At 44.0% G+C, this 25,133-nt stretch overlaps 1 protein-coding gene across 3 annotated transcripts in view; it reads left to right on the forward strand.

Annotated features, from left to right (window-relative positions):
• The window catches only part of Khdrbs3 (KH RNA binding domain containing, signal transduction associated 3), a 166,019-nt gene extending 146,167 nt beyond the window's left edge, over positions 1 to 19,852 (forward strand). For 2 of the 3 annotated variants that reach the window (XM_036208763.1, XM_036208764.1), the window contains exons 8-9: positions 9,451 to 9,509; positions 11,245 to 11,858. In XM_036208763.1, the coding sequence (XP_036064656.1) occupies positions 9,451 to 9,509; positions 11,245 to 11,336 (151 nt within the window). In that variant the 3' untranslated portion in view covers positions 11,337 to 11,858. Of the gene's footprint in view, positions 1 to 9,450; positions 9,510 to 11,244; positions 11,859 to 12,779; positions 12,836 to 19,566 lie in introns of those variants that run through there. The other variant, XR_004946803.1, reaches the window with a different exon arrangement.
• Positions 19,853 to 25,133: the final 5,281 nt, after the last annotated feature.

The raw sequence follows: 25,133 nt of genomic DNA on the forward strand, positions 1-25,133 counted from the left end.
AGAAACAGCTTTTGGGGGTCCATGTACCCATGCACAAAGTGGTAGGATCTGTGCAATGTGAGACCAACACCAGCATATGTAATGCCTTGGGGAGCATGTGGGCAGAACCTGGAGTAGGAAAAGCCTCTGCAGGAGGACATCCTGTGGTCACTTGTACCCTGTTTGCCTGAGTTAGAACCCCAGGCTAGATGCCTTGGCATTCTAGGTGTCAGCAACCATAATTCTAGGGAAGTGTCTTGAAGGCCAGATGTTGCTGATTTTGTGTATATAAGGCCTTAGGCTTAGAGAAATTGAGTAGACTTTTCATTGACAGGGATCTTTGTTCTCCTGGCTTTACAATTTACCAGTTCATTAATTGAAGGACGTTGCTTAGTCTACAAAATCTGAATGTTTTCTAGTTTGTGAAATAGGAATTGAACCTGAAAGAATTCTGAAGAGTGTGTGTGTGTGTGTGTGTGTGTGTGTGTGTGTGTGTGTGTGTTGTAAGTGAATACAGGTGCCAGAGGAAGACAAAAGAGGGTGTCAGATCTCCTGGAATTGGAGGCACCAACAGTTGTAAGCCCCCTAATGTAGGCTGTGTTGACTGAGCCTGTGTCTTGTGTCAGTATAGCAAGTACTCTTAACCACTGAACCACCTCTCAACCCTGTTCAGTTCCTAACATACTTAGAAATCCTCAATATGAATAGATTAGTAAAGAGTCATACTGTTTTTCTGGAGTAATAATATGACTTAACAAGGTAAGTAAATAGGCTGTTTTCATAATAGTTCATTGAATCTAAACTGACACTAATGCCATGATAAAATTCAGATTTCAATACCTCTCAGTTTTATAAAATAAAATGATCATTAAATGTTTTAATAGTCAGTTTTATATTTTTAAAAAGATTTTATTTTAAATTATATGTATATGTATGTGTCTGTGAATATGTACACATGAGTGCAGGTGCCTGTGGAGACCAGAAGGCATTGGATTCCCTGGAATTGGAGTCGCAGGCAGTTGTAAGCTACCCTGTGTGTGAACCAAACTTGGGTCCTCTGCAAAAACAGTATGTTCTTAACCACCGAGCCATCTCTCCAACCCACCAAATAGATACGTGTGTGTGTGTGTGTGTGTGTGTGTGTGTGTGTGTGTGTGTGTGTATTAATTTCTATTTATCATTGAGAGAGAAAACAATTTTCCCTCCTGTCATTTTAAATTATATTTTTGGAGAAAAAGAAAAAACAGAATAAATGTGTGATGGTTTTTAAGTTCTTTATTTCTGAGGTTTAAGAATGTAAATTAGTGATAGGCTACTTGCCTAATATGCCCAAGATCCCTACTTCATCTTTACTGCTTTTCCCAAATTGTATTTCATAGCTTAAGAACATGAGAACATGATTTGACCGTTTCCCTTTTGTCACAGGTGCCACCAGCCCAATGGTGGATGTTCTCAGAGATGTGATCTCTCTCAGCCAGGTTAACCATCAGTTCTGAAAGGTCTGTAATTTAGGAAATCAGGCTACTGCACCTTCCTCTTAGAGACGGGGGGATTTCCTGATTAGAATAAAAATGTGTCCTGTCTTTTAAATTGAAAATTATTTAAATTGCTGGCATACCATGGAGATACTTTGGATTCAGTTTTAGACTGCAGAAATAAAGAGAGTTCGCAGTAAAGCAACCCACAAGGTTCCCTTCCCTTTCCCATGCATGTGTGTTATGCTGGCGCTGTACTCTTGTCTGTGTGCAGAAGCATTATGCCTGTGAAAACAACGTGCGTACAATTAAACAGGATTGCATTGCTGGCAATGCTTATACTGATGTGAGCCCTCAGTGAGTCATAATCTTCTTGGTGGTAGGGAAGTGTGGTTTGTAGCCACTGTCTTAATTCTTGGTAAAGCACCTACAACTTTCTCCACATGATTTGGTGCAAATACCAGCACGGTGAAAAAGACAAGCATCTCAAGTTTTTATTACTGTGACAACATTTTTCCTTCGTGTATACTGGGTTTCCTCAGGCCACACATTGAACGCCATGGCTCTAGGCCATTTCAAAGATGTGACAGTATGCTGTAGGAAAAAGATGGATCATCCTTGGATCCAGCATCACCAGGGTGGAGCAAGTCATCTAAATTATGTTAGGTGAGTGCATGCTTCTCATGAAATGGATGGCCCTCCCACGCTAAGCTGTTGGTGGGCAGAAATATCTGCTTTCCGGTCTGTCACAGTGAGCATTTTGAATGCAAGTGTGAATCCTCCAGTGAAGAGGAACAGTATTGCCCCTGTTTCCTCTGAACACATTTTGCATAACATTGAAGACAGCCAGAAGTAAGGTCAGTACCATCTCCTTTCCCTCAGGGGGTGCATTCCCCTGTGGGTGTAGGGTGCCTGTGGGAGAGCAGGTGAGCAGGAATCCAGGAAAGGCCAGGAGGCAGCAGAATTGCTGGGAACAGGCTGGCTTGACTTCACTTATAGCTTCTTTTCATCAATTGCTACAACCTGATTTTATGGGTTTTTATTCAATGTCCTCCTGAGGAAATATCATTAAATATTATGAAAGAACTATTAGGTAAGGAAGGCTCTGGTTGAAGGTAGATTGAAATTTTTTTAGCTATTTACCCTGAAGGAATTTCAGATCTTCAGTTATCAATGATAATGGGAAAATAAGAATACTCCCCAAATTTCATTTGAAATATTACTTTTCATTTATTCTACTTTATCTATAGAAATTCTTCATGGTTAGTATAAAGATTAATGGCTCTGTGGTAGAATAGAAACACTGAACAGAGAACCTGTCCTAGATCAATTGCCTATGTCCTATAATAAGAATTTACCAAGTATTAGCTTAAATAGTAATTTTATGATAATATATACAGAAAGATTTTCCTTAAAAAGACAAGTCAAATGATTGGAAAATCAGCCTTGTAAATTAAATTCAAAAGGTGTAGCACTTAGTTGTCTGACTGCAGAGGGGGATTCAGCAGTGCCCCAGCCTAAAGTCATCAGAACCCCAGGGACAGAGCACAGTTGCGACTTCATTGAGATTTTACTGATAGAAGGACTGATTGTAGCCCCCATGTTCATGTCCATCTGCAGGTTTCTCTGAATCTGGAATGCTGGCATATGATGAACTCATAGGGAAATAGTCTCATTGTTATGATAATTAAACCATGTGCAGACTTTCAGAATTAGGACTTAAATGATATGTAAACTAAAAGGAATTTAATTGAAAAACACAAAACTGAATGAAAATATCTGTCTGCTCCACCTACCACCCATCCTTTCTCGAATTCTGCCCCATGAACAGTTAAAAAGAAAGAAAGTTTTAAAAAATTTCCAAGGAAGGAGGGAGGAAGCAGCTAAAACCACCAGGTGGGGCAGGATGTGGCAAAACGACCTTTAGGAGAAGGGTACTGTGGAGCGTGACTGGCTATGGGAAGGGCCCTCACACAAGCAGCCATGATTGAGGGCGCTTTCTCTGGTGGGTCCAAGACTTGTTTCTGAAGCATGAGGCCTGGCTTGGTCTCTAGACCCAGCAATACAAAAGAGCAGTGTCTGCCCAAGTGATTGTTGTGATAGCCCAAGGCCATAGGTCTTGTAGTATCATACCCTGACCCTTTCCTTACCACCAAAAGAAATTATTTTATGTAATGTGTGTGTGTGTGTGTGTGTGTGTGTGTGTGTTGCATTGACAGACAAGCTAGCTAAGAATCTGAAAAGCAAGAATTCATGCATTTCCAAAATTTACAAAGCTTTTTCAAAACATCAGACTCAGCATACTGAAAATGGCACACTTTGAAAGAACACTTCTCATAGAATGGATGGTTTTGTAATTAATATCTATGTGGATAAAAAGACATGGCCCATAATGGCCAAACAAGGTCTGAAATAAGATGGCAATGGTCAGGCTAAAGCTACAGAGGCCAAGAGATGAAAGATTCAGCTTCTCACTTCAAAAGGAGCCCAGCAGGATTACCAGAGTAGGCAAATACAGTTAAAGGGAGTGTGTAATTGCCACTTGACAGTATCTAGAATTGCCTGGGAAATGGACCTCTCTGGGCATGTTTATGGATCGCCTGGGAGATTGACCTCTCTGGGCATGCTCATGGGGGATTATCTTGATTATGTTAAGCGATATGGGAAGGTCAGTCTTAACTGTGGACAGGGGATTCAAGACTATGAAATGCACAAATGGAACTGAATATATGGAACTTGCAATTATCCCTGTCTCCTGACTGTTCTGACCTTGCTGCCATGATGGACTGTACACCCTGAACTATAAGCCACATAAATCCTTTCTCACTTTGTCAATATAATTTTGTCATAGCAACACAGAAAAAAAACAAAAACAAAACCCTAAGATTTCTAAAAGCAAAGAAGAGTTTTCTATTCACTTTGAAGAAGATAACAGCTGCCAGAGAGGTAGGTGTGTAGCAGGTCGTATGCCAGAGATACAGAGCAGGGGTGAAGAACTTAGCAGTAATAGGCTGTGTATTACTTTGCTGTCTGAAGGCTAATTCCAGACTTCATAGCTTTGCAGATGTGAGGGTTGCACCCAACCGACCTTCCAGCCTTGGTCTTCTCCTGGTCATTCTTGCAGTTAGGTTAACCTCAGCGTCACGTTTGGTGAATAAAATGGAATTAATATTACCTATATAATGGGTTTGTGAAGCAGTGTCTGATATGTGGAATATCTGATATGATATATAAAATATGATTATAAATTAAATATATAATTACATATTTGCCACCAATGCCTTCTTTATAGTGAGTTAATTAGGTACTTTCCCTCGAGAGTCCAGGAAGTACTTTTTAGTCCGACCCCCTTCACTTCTTGTATCCTCCGCTGTCCCTCAGCTCCTCTCAGACAACTGCACTGACTAAGCTTCTCCCTTCCTTCCCACCTCACAAGACACGGCTATGTGGGGCATCCATCCACCAATGCTGATGACAGCAGCCTGCAGGAGATTCTCAGGAGTGGATGTGGCACCTTGTTTCTGTGTCTACATTTTCAGCTCAGTGTCTCGCACACAGAAAGATCCCACTGTGTTCTTGAATCTATGATTCTGCTCAGGCTTAGGACCTAATTTTATTTTGTCGGGCTCCTTCTACATTTACAAAGTAACAGGCTTTCAACCCTTTCATCTCATTCCTTTAGAACTAGAGGAGGAGGAGGAGATGCCTCTGGTCCAACATTACCTACTAATAACATTGCAGATCTTCAGATTGCCTGAGTGCATAGTCAACTATGTTGTCATTCACTCACTCACTCACTCATTCAGTGTTTTACGTTTTACCTCCTGTGGTCTGGACATTGTTCTGAGGGAAGCTGAGCCATATCACTGAATAAAACAGACAAACATCCCTTTTTTTGTGGATCTTGCCTTCTCACTTAACTGAAAACTGGGGAAGAAGTTGTCCCTATCAGTTGGCTGTGCTGTGCAGCCAAGTAAAGTGAAGGATCACAGTTGCCATGTGAGGTGGATGGCAGCAGTCTTCCTGCAGCCCTGGCTGGAGTGGTACCAGCAGACTTGAGAAGGTGTGGAGCCACATACAAAACTCCAGACTTTCTGTTCTCAGCATGCTAGATAGATTTGTTCTGGTTAGAGGTAGTGGCACTTGGATGGGGCAGGTTGAGGGATGAGTTCAGAAGGCTGATGTGAGCTGGAGCTTTTTGAGTTTGAAGTGTCTTTTAGAAGTTTAGATGTTAAAAAGGCAGTTGGCACATGAATATAAATCTTAGAAGAAACACCTTAAAAGATTATGTAAATTTGAGAGGCTTGAATGGTTAGATTTTATTTAAAGAGACTGTATAAAAACCACCAGGGGATCTGTGTAAATAAATAAGAAAAGAGGGTTAACATATGAACACAAATGCTCCAACCTGACAGGTCGAAGAGAAGTGGAGGGATTGTCGGGCTAATGGTCAAGGGGACTCCAGTGGTGGAAAAGAGCCAGGGAGCACCTTGCCCTCCTCCGAGCTAAGTGTTTGAGGGGACAGGAGCATGGTGACTTGGGCTTGAAAGATTTGACCTTGTCCTGCCAGAAACTAAGAGAGGAAACCACGGAGAGAGGGCTTAAGAAACAGGACTATTTTGTGTTTTAATGACATGATCCTCAGGCATTCCAATGAGGTGATTAATCAGGGGACAAGAAGAGTCCAGAGGACTAAGACCTACAGGGTGAAGGATTACCCACACACACCCTGAAACACCCCAGCCTCAGGGTCGGAGAGCTGCTTGGGAAATTCACTGCACAGTGTTTGCACCCAAGTTCAATGTCATCGTTGTGGATATATGTTGGGGGACAGGGGGCTAGTAAAGAGACTCACTCTGCTTGCTTTTGCTCCCAGCTTAGAGAGATGAACACTTAGAGCAGTGGTTCTCAACCAGTGGGTCACAAACCCTTTGGTCATATATCAGATATTTACATTACATTCATAGCAATAGCAAAATTACAGTTATGACATAGCAATGAAATAATTTTGTGATTGGGAGTCAGTACAACATGAAGAACTGTATTAAAGGGTCCCAGCATTGAGAACCAGTGTCTTAATGGGTTTTAAGAATGAGTGAGCTCATTCCTAGTAAACTGAAGAATGGAGCGGATCATTTGTGAGCTAGACCACCACCTTACTGACAGCTTCTCCAGGCAGGAATTATGCTGAGCATTGGGGCTTTCTGTGGTCACATCATTCATTGGGGCAAGGGTGTAGAGGTCTGGGGAGGTGACCAGGAGAAGCCTGATCTTAATCTCTTGGCAGGGGAGGTGCTAACCTGATCTCTTCTAATGGAGGGTGTTCAGCTTCATGTTTTTTTTTTAGGGGGGGAGGTGTTTGTTTCTATTTATTTTAAGTTGGCCCTAAATGGAGTTTTCTTAGTGTTTGTTTCCCCTCTGGTCTTAGTTTGTTACTGGGAAATAGGACACATCTTTGGTTAGTCGACATTTGGAGTACACGAAATGAAATGCTGTGAAAGCAATTCAGATGAAGCTGACAGGTTGGAGAACGGGGCGCAGCTGCTCCAGCTTCCTAGCTCATGACAGTCTTGCAATAAATAATCAGAAGCTGGTGAAATGATAGCAGATGTCAATTTAAAAGTTTCCACTTGTCAAAACTAAGATTGTCTTATCACCAAACCAATGCTGGGCCAAATTATGCTTCCTTTTATCTTCCTGTCCACTGGAAAATATTCATGACCCCACCCACGCTGAGCTGTGTGAGTGCTCTTCACAAACAAATTTCCAGCCGGAGTGGATGTTCCTTACCAGTGACGTCATTTAATCAATGAGGCAGTTGTTACATTCTTGTGTTTATTAGTCTCGAGGCTGTCTGTCATCTTAGCTCTGAGGTAAGCTTGATTGGGAGCTGATTCCAGAAACGAGTACCTTCAGTCTTATGAAGGGCACTCTCTCTATCTGTGCAACAGGTAAACTTCTCAAGAACTGTGAAATTTTGTCTGAAGAGCCATGATAATGTTACTTCTGACTTTGGGGTGGGGGGAGGGGAGCAAGATTCCTTTAATCTAGTTTTTTGAAAGCATTATTATTTATTCAATTTATTTGCAACAAAATAACAAGGTATTTTGACTTATTTGGAGTCAGAGTCTGTGGCTGAGCCTTGGAGAACACTATGGGGTGAGGGAAGCATCAAGCCAGCCCGACTGAACTGCCACTTAGGGCCTGCCCATGGGAATGACATCACCAGAGACCCTGCAGGCAGAGGCCAGAGTTCAGACACAGGTGTCTTGACTGATGTTCAACATTGCCTCTAAAGCTTTGTGTTCATCCGTGTTTAGCTGACTTGTAAGAATATGGTTACCCAGCTTTACAGGGTATCTCTCCTGCATTGTGCACTTAGAGAAGACCTATCCTGAAGGTCATTCTGGCCCATGGACACTATTAGAACTTGATAATTCTATTTAAAGACACTTGAAAACACTGGGATTTCTCATCCTGTTTCCTTCTTTTATGTTTTGCTTACTCTGTTCCTTCTCAGCCCTTCTTCACTTCCATCTTTCTGGCCCCTCAGAACATTGTGCATATGTGAGACAGTGTGTGTGTGTGTGTGTGTGTGTGTGTGTGTGTGTGTGTGTGTGTGTCTTTGTCTGTGTGTACACCCTTCTTCACACACTGATCCCTCTATGCCTGCAGTGGAAGCCTCTGATACAGACCAGGATGAAAAATGATGACAATAGCCTAGGATGGGAGCCAGCCTGACTCTGAATAGAGAATTTCTGTGTGAAGGCAACATTTAGGCCTGGAGGAGAGACTGAAAGCATCTCTAGCAGTAGAGTACCTTGAAGCTGCATCTCAGTGGAAGAGCACTTCCCTGCTGAGGGCGGAGGGGAGCCAGCTGACTTCATGGTGCCTTTGGATTGTCTGGTCTTAGGTCTTTTTTTCATACAAGGAAGGAAACATGGGGGTGAGGGTTAAGGAGTAGGGTATAGCCTCCAGTTGGGGTCTGTGCACCCAATAGACTGAGCTGTGCTGTTACCAGGGAGATTTTAGGCTGGTTCCCTAGCCGTCCTCCCCCGTAACATGGTGTGACAGCTCTCCTACTTGGTCCTAGAGCAGGTGGATCTCAGCAGGCAGCAAAAGCCACCATGTTGCTAGAAGTGTGGAATGCAAGCTGGGGTCCATTGTGCTTGGCCTCATGTTTGGTTGTTGGAACTTGAAATAATAAGGATGCTTGTTTCTTAAAAAATTGGTGGGAAAGAGGAAAGCCTATGGAGAGAAATGGACCCTCTTCCTCAGATATGCAGAACACTTGTGGCTTGGTGGCCAAACTTCTGTCTGTAAAATCAAAACAGTACCACACACAGTTCAAATGTACTATGAAGATGAAGCCTATTTTTATAGTATCTACACAAAGACAGCAATGGAAGGCTCTCCTTGCTGCCTCAGGAATGGTAGATTAGAACCTAGACATACCTATTCATTGCAAAGTTCTTGTAACTCCCCTGCAATGATTCATCTGTCACTCCCATTGCACACCGTCCAGGCACCCAGGGGTGAGTTTTTTGCCTCTGACTGTAACATAGTGATGCTGATGGAGATGAGAAGCAGAAGCTCTCTCGGTGCCTGCTGTTTTAAATGGATGAGTAAAGTGCCCAAAACCATCATGGTACTGAGTTCTGTGGAAAGTATGCAAGAATCAAAGAAACTATGTCTGTCTTTTGGAAAGAAGTAATGCTTACTGCCTCCTGCCCATCCCCCACAGCACCTGGTGTGAGCCAGCCCCTCTGAGGACCCCAGTCTTTCCCCAGCTGTGGTTTGAAGGAAGACTCAGGAGTTTAGAGCCTTGGATAGTCAAAACATCTGTCTTCTCTCAGCATTCTGTCATCTCAGGAGGAATTAATTCCACTTTAGCCCTTTCTATTTTAGTTTATCTAGTTTTGAGTACTTCATTGGCTATGATTTAACCCACAGCAGAAACAGCTTGTGCTAACAGTGTTTTCTTTTGTTCCTGCAGCGGAGCTGATTACTATGATTACGGGCATGGACTCGGTGAGGAGGCTTACGATTCCTATGGTGAGTGAGTGGCCATAATAATCACAGAGAGAGCGGGCGAGTGGCCATGGACAGACCTTAAAAGTCCTTATTGGAAGGGAGATCCATACTTGTCTTAATGATGGATTCATTTTGCGTGTGGACCCTCCTCTTCTCCATTCCTCTGTGTACACCTTGCTATTGTCAGAGGCTCCTTTAATGGTTAAATGCAATATTTAAAGATAGCTAAAGTGTGTTATAGGGCGGCCATGAGTTCAGATCCCACTCATGGGTGTTTTGTTTGGGTTGATGGTCAGTGCTGACCTTTGCTCACTGCTTTACCACAGTAGGTTGCCAAACTGCAGACATTTGCTGGCATGGATCTTTTTGAAGGATCTTTGTTCCTTGAGAGTGAAGGAAATGAAGCCATTGAGACTACAGCTCCCATACTTCTCCCTCCCCCATCTTTATATTTTAATTCATCCCCAGCCTCAAGACCTCAGAAAAATTATACTGAGTCATTTCATAAAGGTTACAAAAGCTGAGCCATAGATGAGACACAAGGGTCTATCAGGCTCATTAGGAGGTAACTCCTCTTAGTTCTGCGGAGCCCATAAAGGTGCTGGGGAATGCATGACCAGAGTCTCAATATGCTGAAAGATGACAGGTTTAATTAACAGAATTGACGGTAGTGACAAAATGATAGTAAGAAATGCCTTTGCTACAGGGCAGAGAGATCAGGAAATAAGAAGCCTCCATTGGTAGCAAAGCTCCAAGAATGCCTGGTGTCCTGTGCCAGTGAGTCAGGATCCTGGGAAGTCAGCTCTGCAAAACTTCCCAAACTTAACCGAAAACCCATTTTCTGGGAGCACTTTGAAGTGCATTTTGTTGTATCACCAGCCAGGGGCTATTTTTTTTGTTGTTGGTTTTTGTTTTGTTTTGTTTTGTTTTTTTGGTTGTTATTCATAATAAACATTTAAGAGAGATGCATTGGCTTGGTGAGTTCTGCCTACTTAAATTTGTACAAGTTAGCCAAAGGGAGTGACATAGATTGCATGTTTGTATCAGAAGAGGTCATTTTAAGCATTTTTCTCTCACAGCTTTTTAAATTGGTCTCTGATGACACATGGCTTTTTGATTGCTGTGTGTTGCAGCAGGGACTTAACTGTTTGCTGTCTGAGACCTGGGGAAAAAATAAATCAGGGAAAGTCCTGACACTGGACTATTGAATTTCAGGAGGTGAAGACGATAGAATGTCTGTGGTTAGTGACTTTAGGAGGTTAGACAACAGGGTCCTGACGTGGTGTCCCTGAGGAAATCCCCACAGTGTGCTCCTCCAGTAGAGAACCTGTCAAGAGACTGTGATGCTTCCTTTTTCTGTCTGCCCTTCCCACTTTGACCTTGTTTTCCCCTTTTCTTTTCCCAAATTACCTGTGTTCATTTTCCTTTTCTTTGCGGTTGGAAGAAATTAGAATAGTCCTTTTCTGTTCTCTTAGAGTTTCATTTAAGGCTGTTGGATTTGCTCTGTGAGGAAATTCTTGAAATTTGTTGCTGTTTCCAACACAAAGGTCACTCTCTTCTCAAGGTCATTATGTCACTGGTGACAATATCATCCTATATTGTGTTCACAATATTTTTAAGTGAAGCCCTTGTGTTTCTTTTATTAGTACGTCATAGACACCTATCTCCTGTATGACATTTACCGCTGGTTCTGACGGATGAAGCTGCTGGGACCCCATGACAATGGCCTAATTATGATTCATCTTCCTGATTTTAGGGCAAGAGGAATGGGCTAACTCAAGACATAAGGCTCCTTCAGCGAGGACGGCGAAGGGCGTCTACAGAGACCAGCCATATGGCAGATACTGATTGTACTGTCTGATGTTGTGAAATAGCCAATCTGCACCGTCCTGTATACTGTTCAAAGTAATTTTTTTCTATGAACAATCCCTTTTTAAATAAATCAAAATGCTTAAAATCTGAATGGATGGAACGTAAAACCACTTTGTTGAAGCATCCACTTGGCAGGGAGAAGGAGGACATGTAAAATTTTGTTATTTGCAGTCTGTATATGAAAACTAGGTCACGAAAAGGAAAAAAATAACTTTGATTAACTAGTGTTAAACAAAAAGATAGGTTTACTAAATATGTTAATCCGTTCTTTTAACATAAGCCTCACCTTTCATTTTAAAGGTTTCCATAGAATTTAGTTATTTTATCTTTCAGCCATATGCTAGTTTTTTTTTTTTTTTTCTTGCCAACTTGCGTAAAAAGGGAGCCAATTACAAGTGCAGACAATGTGGTATTCTTTTGTAACTCGAGTCTTGAAATGTTCTGTAGTGTTAAGCAAAGTCTCCTCTTGCTTGATACTAAATAAACTTTTGAAAGAAATTTGGTGTGTGTGAGCTAACGCTTTCATGTTTCTCTATTTAAAAAGGCCTTCATAAATAGCTGTAAACAGGGAAAGGGTTCCTCTAGCAGTGTTTGTCATAAAAGGGTCACACTAAATACTGTACAGCTCATTTTAAAAGTGGTATAAAATTAAATGTGCCATGATATACTCACCATAGGTTCAATGCGGTCTAAAGAGTCCACCTGGTATGGAACTGCACAAGTGGCACGTTAAACCCACGCCAACCAAATCTGGTTTTAAAATTGGTTTTAAAAATAACTACTGGATTTTCTGAAAAGGATGTGATCAGTTTTCATCTTGTCGAGCGTTTTTCCACTAGTGCAACTTTGGATTTTTTATGAGACTTTTGGTACCTTAATGAACACCTCGCTCCATGCTGGAAACATAAGCACAAAGTTTTAAAGACACTCTGACTTGACTAAATGAGGTCGCACTCGCCAAGGCTGAGGATGTGTAACTCTTAAACGGTCTTCATTTCCAAAGGTAAATAAACCAAATAAGGTTTTAATCTCACTTAATTTATCTTAACATAACTAATACAACCAGGGAGATTACAACTTAGCCAGTTTCATTATCCAGTTTAGAAAGGTTTTAAGATCACCTAAATTCTCATTTTAAAAAGTTTAATTTGTTTTAGTAATCTAAAAAGCCTTAGTTTAGCCAGTTTAATTGGGGCCAATTCTTCCCTATTAAACAACTGTAAAACCTCATAACTAGTTGTATGTAATACATCTTTTGGTTAGTAATTGAGGGCGTTCTTAAAACTGACAAGGGTTTAATAAAGTTATTCGTTAATCATTTGGCTTAAGTTTTCATTGTAGATTATGTAAAATATTTGTCTTTATTTTGGGGGGTTTCCTTGCATCTATGTGGAGTAAATAGATTTCTTCTTTTGTTAGGAAATGTCGACCACCTTGGACTGTCAGAGGAGCTCAGTGTGACAGAGCAAACAAAGGTAGGCACCTCTTGTCCTGTGATGCAGAACTGCTGTGATGTTAGACTGTTCTTGAAATGCAGTGGGGTGAAGCAAGGTACCCAGCCCCCACACACTGCTTCCCATGTGACCACACAGCTAAAAGCTTCTGTGTCCTGAATGGGTTGGAGGCTGGAAACTGGAGGCTCAGGCTGCCAGCACCTAGATTCATGATATTCAATGAGAATAGAGCAGTCTAGTCAATAATTGGTAAGGGTTTTCTAAATTCTTAAGTTAAAGAGAGCAGTCTGTCAAACTGAATGCTTAATGTGAACCCTTTATTTTTATACATATATGTGAATGTAAAAACTTAGAAATGTCAAGCAATTTTTCAAAATAGTAACTTGGTCTTGTAGAAGAACAGTGTTTTGTGCTTCTGAATTTTGAAAATTAGTACTTTTATAAAATAAATATTAAAGCAGCTGTTTCATAGAATTATTCCTCCTTCCTCCCTCCATCCCTTTCATTCTCCTTCCTTCCTTCCTTTCTTAAATCTGGCAATCTGTTAAGCAAAGATCTATAAAAGAGAGAAGGTACAGTTAATTTGGTCTCATTTTGTAGACAACCACCAACACCCAGGTCCTGAGCCCCATGATCTGAGATTTCTCTTTTAGGGTGTGATGTTTGGGGACGTTATTGTGGGTTTGGGTGGTGTGTGTGTGTGTGTGTGTGTGTGTGTGTGTGTGTGTGTGTGTGTGTGTGTTTGAGAGTCGCTGGCACTCTGTAGCCCTGGCTGGCCCCTGAAACTCATTGCATGTGTAAACCACTCCTGGCTGGATCCTCTCAAGTGTTTATATCTGAACTCTGCCACACAGCTGTGCACATCTGGGCAAGTGTCCCTGTCAGTACCAGGGAAATTAAGGCATGCTGTCATATTCCTAGTTCTATAACTTTCAGTGAATGATACTGTAGGAATTGTTTATCCTGACAGTGATACAGTCGCTTGAAAGTCGGTGGTCAGGATTGAATTCATGTATCTAATATAAAGGAGAAACATACAAACTTTTCTTAATAGTCAGAAGTAACTGAAACAAATTGCCCAGAGAAAGAAAATGAATCTCTTCTAATAGAGGAAAATTGTGAAGTTTATTGAATTAGTTTTTTCTTGGGTTTTGCCTTTTTTTCTGATATGGAGCAGGGGGGGAATGTGACATATCACATTAGAGCTTTTAGGTTGCTTTCTTTCTAAATTAGTATTTTTGTTCTTGTTTAGAAATTGACATATGACATGTCAACTAATAAACTTTTCTTTTTCATGTTTTACACAGTAGCTAGTTCAGTATCATAGAATTCTGTGTCAAAACTGACACCGGCTCCAGTCACAATGTTGGCCAGGTTGTGGTCCTTTGTACAGGTTCCAGGAATACCAGGCCCTTTCCTGCCAGCTTCTGAAAAGTACTTGGACTCAATGACTCACACCCCATCCTGAGTCAAGAGTCAGTCCTCACACAGGCTCCTTAAATCAAGACAGTGGATAGACAGAGGGTGGCCTTCTAATCTCACAGCCAGGAATGTTATGTATATTTCATTTTTTCAGAGTCTGAGGCTTCATCATTCTGTGAAAGGGGATGACTTCAGAGAATAGGAGCACTCTGGACTAGGAGTGCTCCTACTTGGCTGCTCTGATGTTGCTCCATTGTGACCTGTGGCTAAAGGGGAGCTCCTGGCTGCAGAAGCTGTCATCAGTCATTGCAGAACAGTCATTGTCACAACAGGCAAGATTCAGAGCAGAGCAGGGACAGGAGGGGGGCCAGACATGCCCCTAGGGACCCACCTTCTCCAGACAGGCTCACCTTCCACCATTCCTGCACTTCCCCGTAGTCTGTTCACAGCTTGGGTCTCCCAGTGGATAAAGGATTGAGTCATCAGAGCCATCCTGGACTAATAGCCTCTGAAGACTCACCTAGGGACGGCCTTTACGCTCCTCCTAGGCAGTGCTCAGTGCACGCTGGCTGATAGGGTTAAACCTCAGGATGGTCCATTGCCTGGCCACCACTCTCCCAAACCCCACTCACTCCTGTCGCCCCACATTATGCTACTCTCATGTCTCCTGCTCCTGGCCTGTCTCTTCCTTGGAGTCCACCCGATTTTCTCATGTGATGACACTCAAGAGTTCTGTGCTAGATATCAATTAGGTAGTGGGAATGCAGTGACTTAAAAGATACAGGACCCTACATTAAAGTAATTTGAAATCCACTTGTGTTGGTGAATCAATACTCCATGCTCTTTTGCACATGGGAGCCAGCCCTAACCTTCAGGACTCAGCCATGTCCCCTCTACTGTTAACTATACCCTCATCCTCTGGCCTTTCTGAACTTGTCCAGTGTCTTCTCTGCTTTTAAGTAGGGCATCGTCCCCTGAACTCAGCCCATGTCCCCTCTGCTGTTAATTAGGCTGTCACCCTCTGCTCCCTGAAGAGCTGGTTTTGTGACTGTTACTTCATTTCTACCTGGATGTCGTCACATAGTAGTTGTAGGCTGTGTCAGTTGCCAAGAAAGTGCTTTCATTTAAACTGTTTCATTGAATTCCAATTACTCTAAGCGTTGTTGTCTGTGTTTCATAAAGGAAGCTTCAGATGATGAGGTCATTGTGTTAGTTACAAGTCCTCGTAACTCGTGGAAGCAAGGTTTGAATACAGCCACTTTGATCTAGACCCTTTGAGTTTCAAAACACTACTTTTTCCAGTCTCCATGTTACACACGTGTCATCATGCTGAAGGCTTCTTAAAATGAGGAGCAGCATGCTACCTTATGTCCCACTGGGCATCATCCAAACATTGTGATTATCCATGCAGCCACATTCTTTCTTTAGGTCCTAAACATTATGTACTCATGGTATTCCAAGTCAAATGATTTTTAGTATTCACTTAGGGTAAATACCTTCAGAGCATCTGTATGGCTACAGGCAGAAAGGATATGGAGATGAGACAGTTCCTACCCTTGTGGGTACCACACTCTGCTGTGGAAAATAGCAAGTAAAGTGCCAACCAGCCTGGCCTCAGGTACACATAAGGTGCTTTTTACATGCTGGACAAGGGATGCAACACCCAGGCAGGCTGGTTAGAAAAAGAGGAAGTTGCCAGCAGGGGCTTAGGGCCAGATGGAAGATAACCTCACAGGACAGGTTGTTGGAGCACACTCATCACCCAGTGTGGTAACCTTGGGTGACATGGCTCAGCTCCTCTCAACTGTAGGGTCCCCACCTGTGAAATGAACATGGCAGAACATAACTGCCTTCATTGGGCTGTGCAGGTAGAAGCATGCCCAGAGCAAGGTCAAAGGTCTTTGCATTCTCACCTGGTGCTGTGTGCATTTACATAAGAAAGTATGACCTGGAAGGCAACTTCAGCTATGTTAGATGATGAGAGACAAGGAGATGATCTTGGCAGGGCTGGTGAGGGATGTGATGCATATGCAGGGTCTTCTTTCTGCTTGCCTTCTCTGCCTACTGAGACCACACCTCCCTGCACTAAACTCCATCCGGAACTCAGTGTGAACCTCCTGGGGCCTAATGTACAATGAGTGCAGAGGACCCAGGTGCCCTGACATCTTCAGCCTCATCTCTGACTCATCACAGCCTCAGGAAGGTGGGTTTAGTCGATCAGCATATAAAGAACTGTGCTAGCTGAGATCCTCCTGGGGTGGGGGTCACAGGCATGTCATGGAAATAATTGCACTGCCGATAGTCTACTTCTCTCAATTTAGCTCAAAATTACAGAGATACTCATCATGATGAACAGAGAAAGGTCCCGTATAAAACTGATGTCTATCTATTGAGCATAAAATTAGGCTTATGTTTCCCCTGCAGTGCTCTGTATGGACAGGAAGGAGAGAGCTCATCATTAACTTGAAAGTGGCACATTTATCCTGCCTCTGTTCCCCTCTCTGGGAAAGCTGTAAATCAGTTTGCCATCCTCATCCCACCCTTTTTCTCTAATGGGAAGTTACCATCACTTGCAGATGACACTAATCCCCAGGAGAACTCCTCCTTCAAGGAGCTCATCCCACCTCCAAGCCCCCACTTCCCTCAGGGATGAGCACTCAGGCTGAATTATCTTCAGCTCTTCCTGTGAGTCCTCAGCTCTGAATGGAGCCCTGCACGGTCTTGCTCTCATCTTTTCCACTGTCCACAGGAGGGGTTTCTCCACCTGCCCACTGCTCCAAAGCCTTGCTATGCTGCAGACCCCTGACCCCTTGTGACACTTCCTGTCTGCGCCATTCTCTGCCAGTTATCATATGTCCCTGCCCACCGTGGCCCAGCTCATAATCTAGCACTTGTCTGTCAATTTCAGTGAGACTTGAAACATACCACACACAGGACTCTTTCCTCCCTGGCCAGTATCTCTGTCCCCAGTCCCCACACAAAGACCCTTGGAACATTGTGAATTCTGACACAAGTGTTCTGTGACTAGGTATTTGTCCTTCTCTCCACCATCAAAATATAAATCCATGGTGCAGACCTTATGCATCCTAGGTTGTGATTAAGCAATCAAAAGAAAGGGTGGCTTCATGTCATATAGTTTAGAAAAAATGGATCAGGATTTCTTTGGTCTTCTCTTACAACTTCATAAACGGGTTGTGAGGTGGTGTGTGTGTGTGTGTGTGTGTGTGTGTGTGTGAAATAGAGAAAGGGAGAGAGACTTGACTGCCAGTCTTGGCATGATTCGTGTATCTGCTACCCAACACAGCTCCTAGTATCTAGCTCACACTGACATGAAGGGGCAGGTGGAATGGTGAGCAGTTGCTGCTGCTGCTGCTGCTGCTGCTGCTATGTGCAGAACATCTGGCACATGGTGGGCTGGGGTTATGCCTAATATAGACAGCCATACATGCCCATCTTCATGCCTTACAGGAGGGGTGAAATCCTCACTATCAGATATGCGTTCTCCCCATCCAGAAGCTTGCTTACTTGAACAGTTATCTTTAAGGGCCAGCCAGGGCTTTGTACCATGCACTAGCAAAGGGTGCCTCTTTCTTGGAACCCTGGGCCTCTTCGAGTAAACAACCTTTACAGTGTCTTTGCCCATCTTTCTGTCTTCTCTGCCTCTCTGGATCCTGCCAGCTTGCCAAGGACCTTCCTCTTATCTGCAGCCAAAAGAGCCTATTTCTGTCAGAGATTACCAGCTGAAAACACTCAATCCAGGGTGAATTTTGAGCTGCTGACTTCATTATGTGGGTTGTCCTTCACCCCTCAGTAAGCTCCTAGGCAGACTTAAGTTAGTACTTTACATTTTATGAACTTGAAGCATTTCAAAGTCATTCAAGAAATGATCTCTGTCTAAAGGTTGTTAGACCTGCCGTATTAAAAGTGTTCGCACTCTATGTATTAATGCTTAGAAAAGCAGTTTGCATCTGATTCTTCCATGCAGTAGTGGCATGGTATGCAGGCAGCTCCAACTTGCTTGCTATATTTCTGGTACTATGTAGGAATAAAAGACTCAGTGACAGCAGAAGTGAGGCAGAGTGAAAGCAGTGTATCTGGGTCTGTGGAAAGGGACAAGGGTTGAAGCTGAAGTGGGGTTGGGAAAGTCACCATCATGTAAGCAGGTGAGGGTGAGAGAAGCGCTAGAGTTGACAGTCTAGAGTGTAGGTGATGGCTGCATGGGCTCGCTTGTGTGTTTGGGGATTTATTAGCTGTTACTAGGATATGGGGTTGCCAGGAGACACGTGGAAGAGGATCCTTTGGAAAGACCAGAAGGTTCTAGGGCTCAGCAGCCTATGAATGATGCTGCTTTGTCCCCTAGCACTGATGTGTGTTTGTGTGGATGGAGCATTGTGGGGGTCCTGCTCCCACTTTTCCCCTAGGGTACTCTTGAGTAGGGAGAAGTGAGAAATATTTAGATAGAAATATAGAAAAGAGAGACAGATAGAAATACAGGATAGCCTCAGGAGGGCCTGGATCAAGACCCACTGGCCCCTTCTGTCTCTGCTAAAGGGCTTTTAAAGGAATGCCAAGGGGTGGAGCAAAAGACCTCCCCCTTGCTAGATCAAAACATACTGCATGGCATAGCCAAGTGCAGACCCTTCCAAACACCTGGTAACCATGCACATGGTCAAGTTATCCCCTTATGCAGCCCTGTTGGGGAAAGCAAGCTCAGATCTCACTAGGAAACCTCTTTGGACCCCAACAGAGCATGACACAGGCCCTGTACTGGTGCTGCTGCATTGGGGGTGGTTCTCCTGAGTGTCACTGGGCTTTTGAACTAACAGTTCTTCCACGGAGTGTACCTGGAAATAAGTAGTCTGGTGTTGATTAATAAAAGGGTGGTTTAAACACCCAGCAGTTCAGTCTCTTGTTTGACAAGGAAGAAAGGATGGTGCCAGAGTGGAACCATGGGAATATCACTGTTAGTCCAAACAGTTGGTGTGACACAAGCATTACCATTCCAAATTAAGCCCTGAACACCCCAGTGCACTGAGCTTGATAGGTGGCATGGTGCTGCTTGTTCATCCACGGTCGGTCTTTAATCCACAAATGTTTGGTGCCCTCACTTCGGCCATTCTCTACCACACTGCTTCTCACGGTCTTTAATCCACAAATGTTTGGTGCCCTCACTTCGGCCATTCTCTGCCACACTGCTTCTCATACGTGTCCTGTGCATGCTGACTATCTGCCTGAGTGCGTCTGATGCCTGAACTTGGCCATTTGGCACAGATGTCATCATTGTTGCTTTGTTGATGTGTACAAATGTGTTTCGTTTTCCTCTTTTCCAGGAACTGCTTCTGTTACGGGCTTCTTAAGGATAGTCACCTCACCGTCGTGCCTATTCAGTGAATGAATCCACTTGGGAACTTGACAGTCACCAATTGATTATTATTGTTTTGTCCCTGATGTGTGTTTTTGGAATGTTTTTATGAAACAGTTTTTAATTTAAAAAGTCTTTTTTTTCTTTTTAAAGAAAGAATGTTTTATTTTGTTGTCTCAGAAACAAACAAGAAGAATGATTTGTATTGTCGCTAATAAAGGCTCCCCCATCAAAATCTCTTCCATTTTAATATAGATGAAGACCACAAATCTAGTTATTTCTTCATAGCTCTATGAAGTTTGCATACTAGAGAAACTTGTACAACTACGGCTCCCCACAACAAATCAAGAAGCTGCACAGATCACAGATTTGAGAATGGTTTTTCCATCTCAGTTATGGGCCAATACATAAGTTAGGCAAAATAGTCCTGCCCAGGTTAGTCATGAAGGCTTCTGGGCAGTGGAGTGGTACATGGTACAGAGCTGGACTTCTGTGCCTCCCTGTGAGTGGCAATGGAACATAAAGGTCAAGGTCTCTGTGTCTAGTGTTACCATGTTCCCTCCCCTTTCATTGGTTGCTAGTGTGTTGTGATTTTAATTCCATACACCCCGGACGTGTGTGTTTTATTCGTGAAGCTTGCACAGCATGCTTCCTGATCTTGGAATTTCCAGAGCTGTCTCACACCTTGTCTGGGTGTTGCTTTCTTCCCTCAGACGTTTCCTAGAGGCACTGACTTTTTACAGCATTGTAGGTTTGGGACATTGTGTAAACACAGAATAACTTTGAATAGTTTAACTTTTTCTTATCCTATTAGTATGCATCCTAAAAACATAGTTGTCGTCTGCTGAAGTTCTGACCTTTGTATTTATCAAATGTGCATTTTTCCATCTTCTGACTATGTGATATGCAAAGTGTGTGCCACTGAACACACAGCAGTGCTCCACAGCCAGTAGGCTGCTTGTAGAAGAGGGTGAGGGCTACAGTCTGGAGACACGCTTGGGTAGGCCATGCCCTCAGCACACCCTTTAGCCCATTTAGACAAGTAGAAACTTGAGCCTGTGAGCAGGCTGTGATAAATGGAAGACTCTGAACCTTTCGTACTTGCTGATCCACCTGAAGCCCTGTGGTTGGGAGCCTCGTTGCTCACCTCTGTCCTGTCCCCCTGATTGTGCTTTTGGGACCTAAGTTCTGGCTGTTAGTCCACCACCTTCATTTATCACATATGTCTGTATAAAGAATGTCTACATGCAGCTAACTACAGAGAATAATGGGGGGGGGGGGCAATCCTGAAGAGGCTTACATTCTGGTGGAGACGGGCCACCACCCACAAAATGGAAGATCAGGTAGTGGTGGAGCTATGGCAACAGGAATAAGCCCCACTCCACCTAGGCTGGTTGAAGAATAAAGTGATGCCTTAGACCAGTCAAAGCAAACAAGGAGTTTTATTGAGACACTGGTGAGTGTAAAGGTCCTGAGGTGGGAGCATTCCCAGTGTTAGGTGGACAGCAGGGATGTGAGGAGTTAGGGACTGCCAGAGTGGAAAAGGGACTGCCTAGGACAATGAAGCAGGGAGCTAGCTAGAGAGGACAGCCTGGAGGATTACCTCTGAGTTTAGTGGGGGCCATTAACAAGATGAGCAGAGAAGTTGAACCAAAGAGTAAAATGATCCGGTGTGTATTACCCTGCTTTGGTAATTATCAGCCAAGAAATCAGGTAGTGACTATTCACAAAATAGGCTATAGTGGTATCTCATAAAGACCATGGAAGGGAAGAGCACGCCAACACAGTGCAGGATGGCAGCAATGGCCAGATTTCAGGTGGATTTGGAAAGGAGAGTGCTTAGGATGTGTGAGATGCAAGAAATGAGAGGGATGATGGAAAAAAAAAAAAATCCAGTCCAAAGCCATTGAAAAGTACTGTCTTCCTGAGATGGAAAGATGGGTCCTAGGAGGAGCAGGGGATGGATACATGGTGTCTGAGCTGCGCATGTGAAGGGGAGGCAAGTTCAACTCAAGAGGACAGCCATCATCTCTCCACATGGAAGAGTCGTCCTCCTCATCTTTAGGCCCTTCTGCCCTGGCTGTGCAGCAAGCCACTTCACAGAGCTCATCCCGTCATGTTTAGAGGCCCTGAATGCCACAGCTTCTGGGCCAGTTGCAAGCCTTCACCTTACCTCCCATGCCCCTACCTACCTATTCTCTTAAATTCCTGCTCAGCTAATTATCGGGTAATTGACATCTCTGTCATCTTTAACAGCAGTTGCTGCTTGATAGCCTCCTGATTGCTGTAGAAAGAGGAATTCAACTGTAATGTGGACAGTTGGGGTGTTAACACAGGGGAGGAGACAGAATTGCCTTTAGCTCCCGCTTAGAACTTCACTTTGGAGGAGGTACTGGTCCTCCCTGGTTGTTTCCAGAAGGGACAAAGGAGGGATCAAGTGGCCCTGGGTTCCCACTGGCTTGTTGACATGGGAGCTGGTAAGGAAGACCCACCCCCTCATGACTACTGGAATATAATAGAGTAGGGAGGCCTGGTTCTTGTGTGTGCAGTATTGTCTGCATAGATAGGCAGCAGTTGATAAAATACAGAGCTTCCACGTGGTGCCTCTGGTGCAGGGAGTGTGGTACCACCATACAGCCACTCTGAGGATATCCCAGCCTCCCACAGCATCTTTCCTAATACCACTGTGGTGTCACTGCTTCCAGGTAGACCTGAAATTCACAGCTTTCTATTCTGTGTGTGCAGCCACACCCTGCCTCCCTCCACAATTGTATGTATATCTCCACATGGGCTACGTCTTCCTACATGTCTTCCATGTGTCATTTCAGCCAGCCAAACATGGCACACCAAGGAAATAACTAGCATGACTCACCAGTCGGGGTGGAGGAGGCCTCCAGCCACTTCGGACTGGACCAACAGTGGGATCAACTCTATACCTGAGAATATCACAGTTGACTAGTCATGGTCTCTCCTTGGCTGGCCAGTCCCTGCAGTCTTTGTGTGCCTCCTTCCCAAGTACGCAACTCCAAATACCCCAGGCTGGCTATCTATAAACAATGGAGATTGGGAGGTCCACACACTCCCTTCTGGATCTCTTCATGGAGAAGGACAAAGGACCCTGCTCTAGCCTCTAGATGAGGACATATCCCAGTCACTTCCCAAATGTCTCCCTTCTCACTGCTGCCACACTGGCATTGAGTTTGAATGTTTGAGTTCTGGAGGGACACTAACTTGGGAGCGAAAGTGGCCAACAGGACAAGATGGATAATCACGTGTGACTCATCCCTGGGTCTAAGGCCCAGCCTTCAGTAAGTGCTGTTGGAATGTTTGCACATGGAGGACACTATCATTTGGGGGGAGGAAGGTGCCAGGGGAAATCTCTCAGCACAGAAAATTCACAGAAGCTTCTCCATCTGAAAGGCAATTCACTTTTCCTTTGGCTGAGTTAATTCTCAGAGACATGGGGGCCCTCCTTGACATCCTCCCATCAACGGCTCTCAAGCACGGAAGGCCAAAAATAGCCATTCTCCTGTTTGGTTTTAAAGGATCTCAGCAACTCCCCATGGTTTTAAAAATAACAGCTACTGGCTTTTTTCCAAGTGCATTTAACTACATTAGATGCTAAAGCTCTGTGTTCAAAGTGACAATCTCATGGAGTTGTGAAATGGTTTCTGTTATTGTGCCAAAAGATTTTCCTCTGGTTATCTGAGGATTCTGCCTTCATGTGACCAGATTGGCCCAGTCTGGATTAATCAGCTAGAAGCCCTGGCACAGTGGTTTTTTTCATAGGCGCTAACAGCTCCTCACACTCACTCTTGCTTGGCAGAGACTTAACAGCACATCCTTCGCTTTGCCTCTGCCCAGAGGTTGGTCCTGTTTCCTAATTGCCACCTGTGCCCCCACTTGACCCCACAGTGACAAAACCTAACCATGTGGCTAAGCAGTTCTCCAACCTACCCACAAAGCTCCGCCTTCTATGGCTCTCCTCAGCCCCTAAATGCCTGTCTTCACTCACTTGACTTCAGAGAGGGCCTCTTATGGCCCATGGTCCTCACTGGAATTGACACCTGGTGTGTGATTTACTCACACTGGGGAATAATTCTACAACTCACAAGTAAATGGTACCATCAGTGATTATCTGTTTTCTGAAGGTTGGAACCAGGACCCATTCTGTCCCAGTCTCAGGAGGCTTAGTGAAATTCTGAGCCGACTTCACATAGCCATGTTACCCACATCTCTCCATTCCTTGCCATATGGGTCCTCTCACAGCCTGCCTCAGTATCCTCACAACCTGGTATCACCTTCCTCAATATCAGTGGTCCAAGTGAAAGCCTTTGAGAGAAGGAAAAATAAGAGAAGCCACAGCCATGTCAACCCTATATTCAGAAGAGACATTACCTCACCTGTGGTACATGCTATTGGTCAAAAGCCACCCTGGTTGGAGGTCATGGTGTAAGGTTATGAGCCAGGATGCAAGACAAGTAGGGGCCACCTGTAAGCTGGCTTCCTACTGGCAAGTCCTCTGGCATCTGTATTTAGCACCTTTATCCTCAAGATGGGACCACAGAGCATTTCTCACAGAAGCTAGGAGGAAAAGGTGATAACCATGCTACGTTCTTGCAGTAAGCCCTGAGAAATAGTGAGAACTTGATCTGTACATTCATCATAGAACTTCTCCCACACTCAGACTTGAGATATAGCATGTAGATATAGCCACCCTCACCCCTCCACACACATCAGTCCCACTCACTGGTGCTCAGATCCCCAGCCTCACAACTCTGTCTGGAAGTTACGATATTCTGCAAGATAGCCCTCTTGGAAGCATTACTCCATGTTTCTCTGGGTCTCCAGTCTTTATCCTGTGTCATCTACCTTACCCTGCTTTAAACTGGCCTTCCTGGATTTCAGACCATTTCCACACTAAGTTCGTTTGATGCTGTTTAATTGTCTCTAGAGTAAAGTTCAAACTCCCTAGGCTCTAAGGGCCCTCTCCCTTCTGGGACAATTTCCCTTCCCAGTGGCTCTTCGGTCTCCCTCCTGAACTCTATAAATCTGCCTGCATTGAACTCACACTGCTCAAACAACCCACTTTACTCCTGCTCTAGTCTTGGGGCTTGTTTCTCTTTCTCTGCAGTTTGTACCCTTCACACCTGCGGTTTGCACCATCATGAACTGTGCCTTTCTTCCAACCTGGTGCCCAAGAGTGTGGCAGTGTCCCTAAGTGTGTTATCTCAGCCAGAAGCACTTTCCATGCTCTTTTTTCTTACCCCCAGCCTAGCACCTGCTGGACACTGGTCACAGCATTCCAGCATCCATATGTACTAGATTCCTCTTATGTACAGGCGTGCAGAAAGTGGACGATGGGGTAGGGAGTTCTAGCTGAAGACTATTGAACAGAGGAATGATACACTTTCTGGGGCCCTCTAATGTAGAGCCTCTTCCCTAGACCCACACAAAGCAAATGTGTATGTGTGTGTGTGTGTGTGTGTGTGTGTGTGTGTGTGTGTGTGTGTGCCTGTGTGCAAGTGCGTATGC

Source organism: Onychomys torridus, chromosome 16 (assembly GCF_903995425.1).
Source record: "Onychomys torridus chromosome 16, mOncTor1.1, whole genome shotgun sequence".
Taxonomy (NCBI): Eukaryota; Metazoa; Chordata; class Mammalia; order Rodentia; family Cricetidae; genus Onychomys; species Onychomys torridus.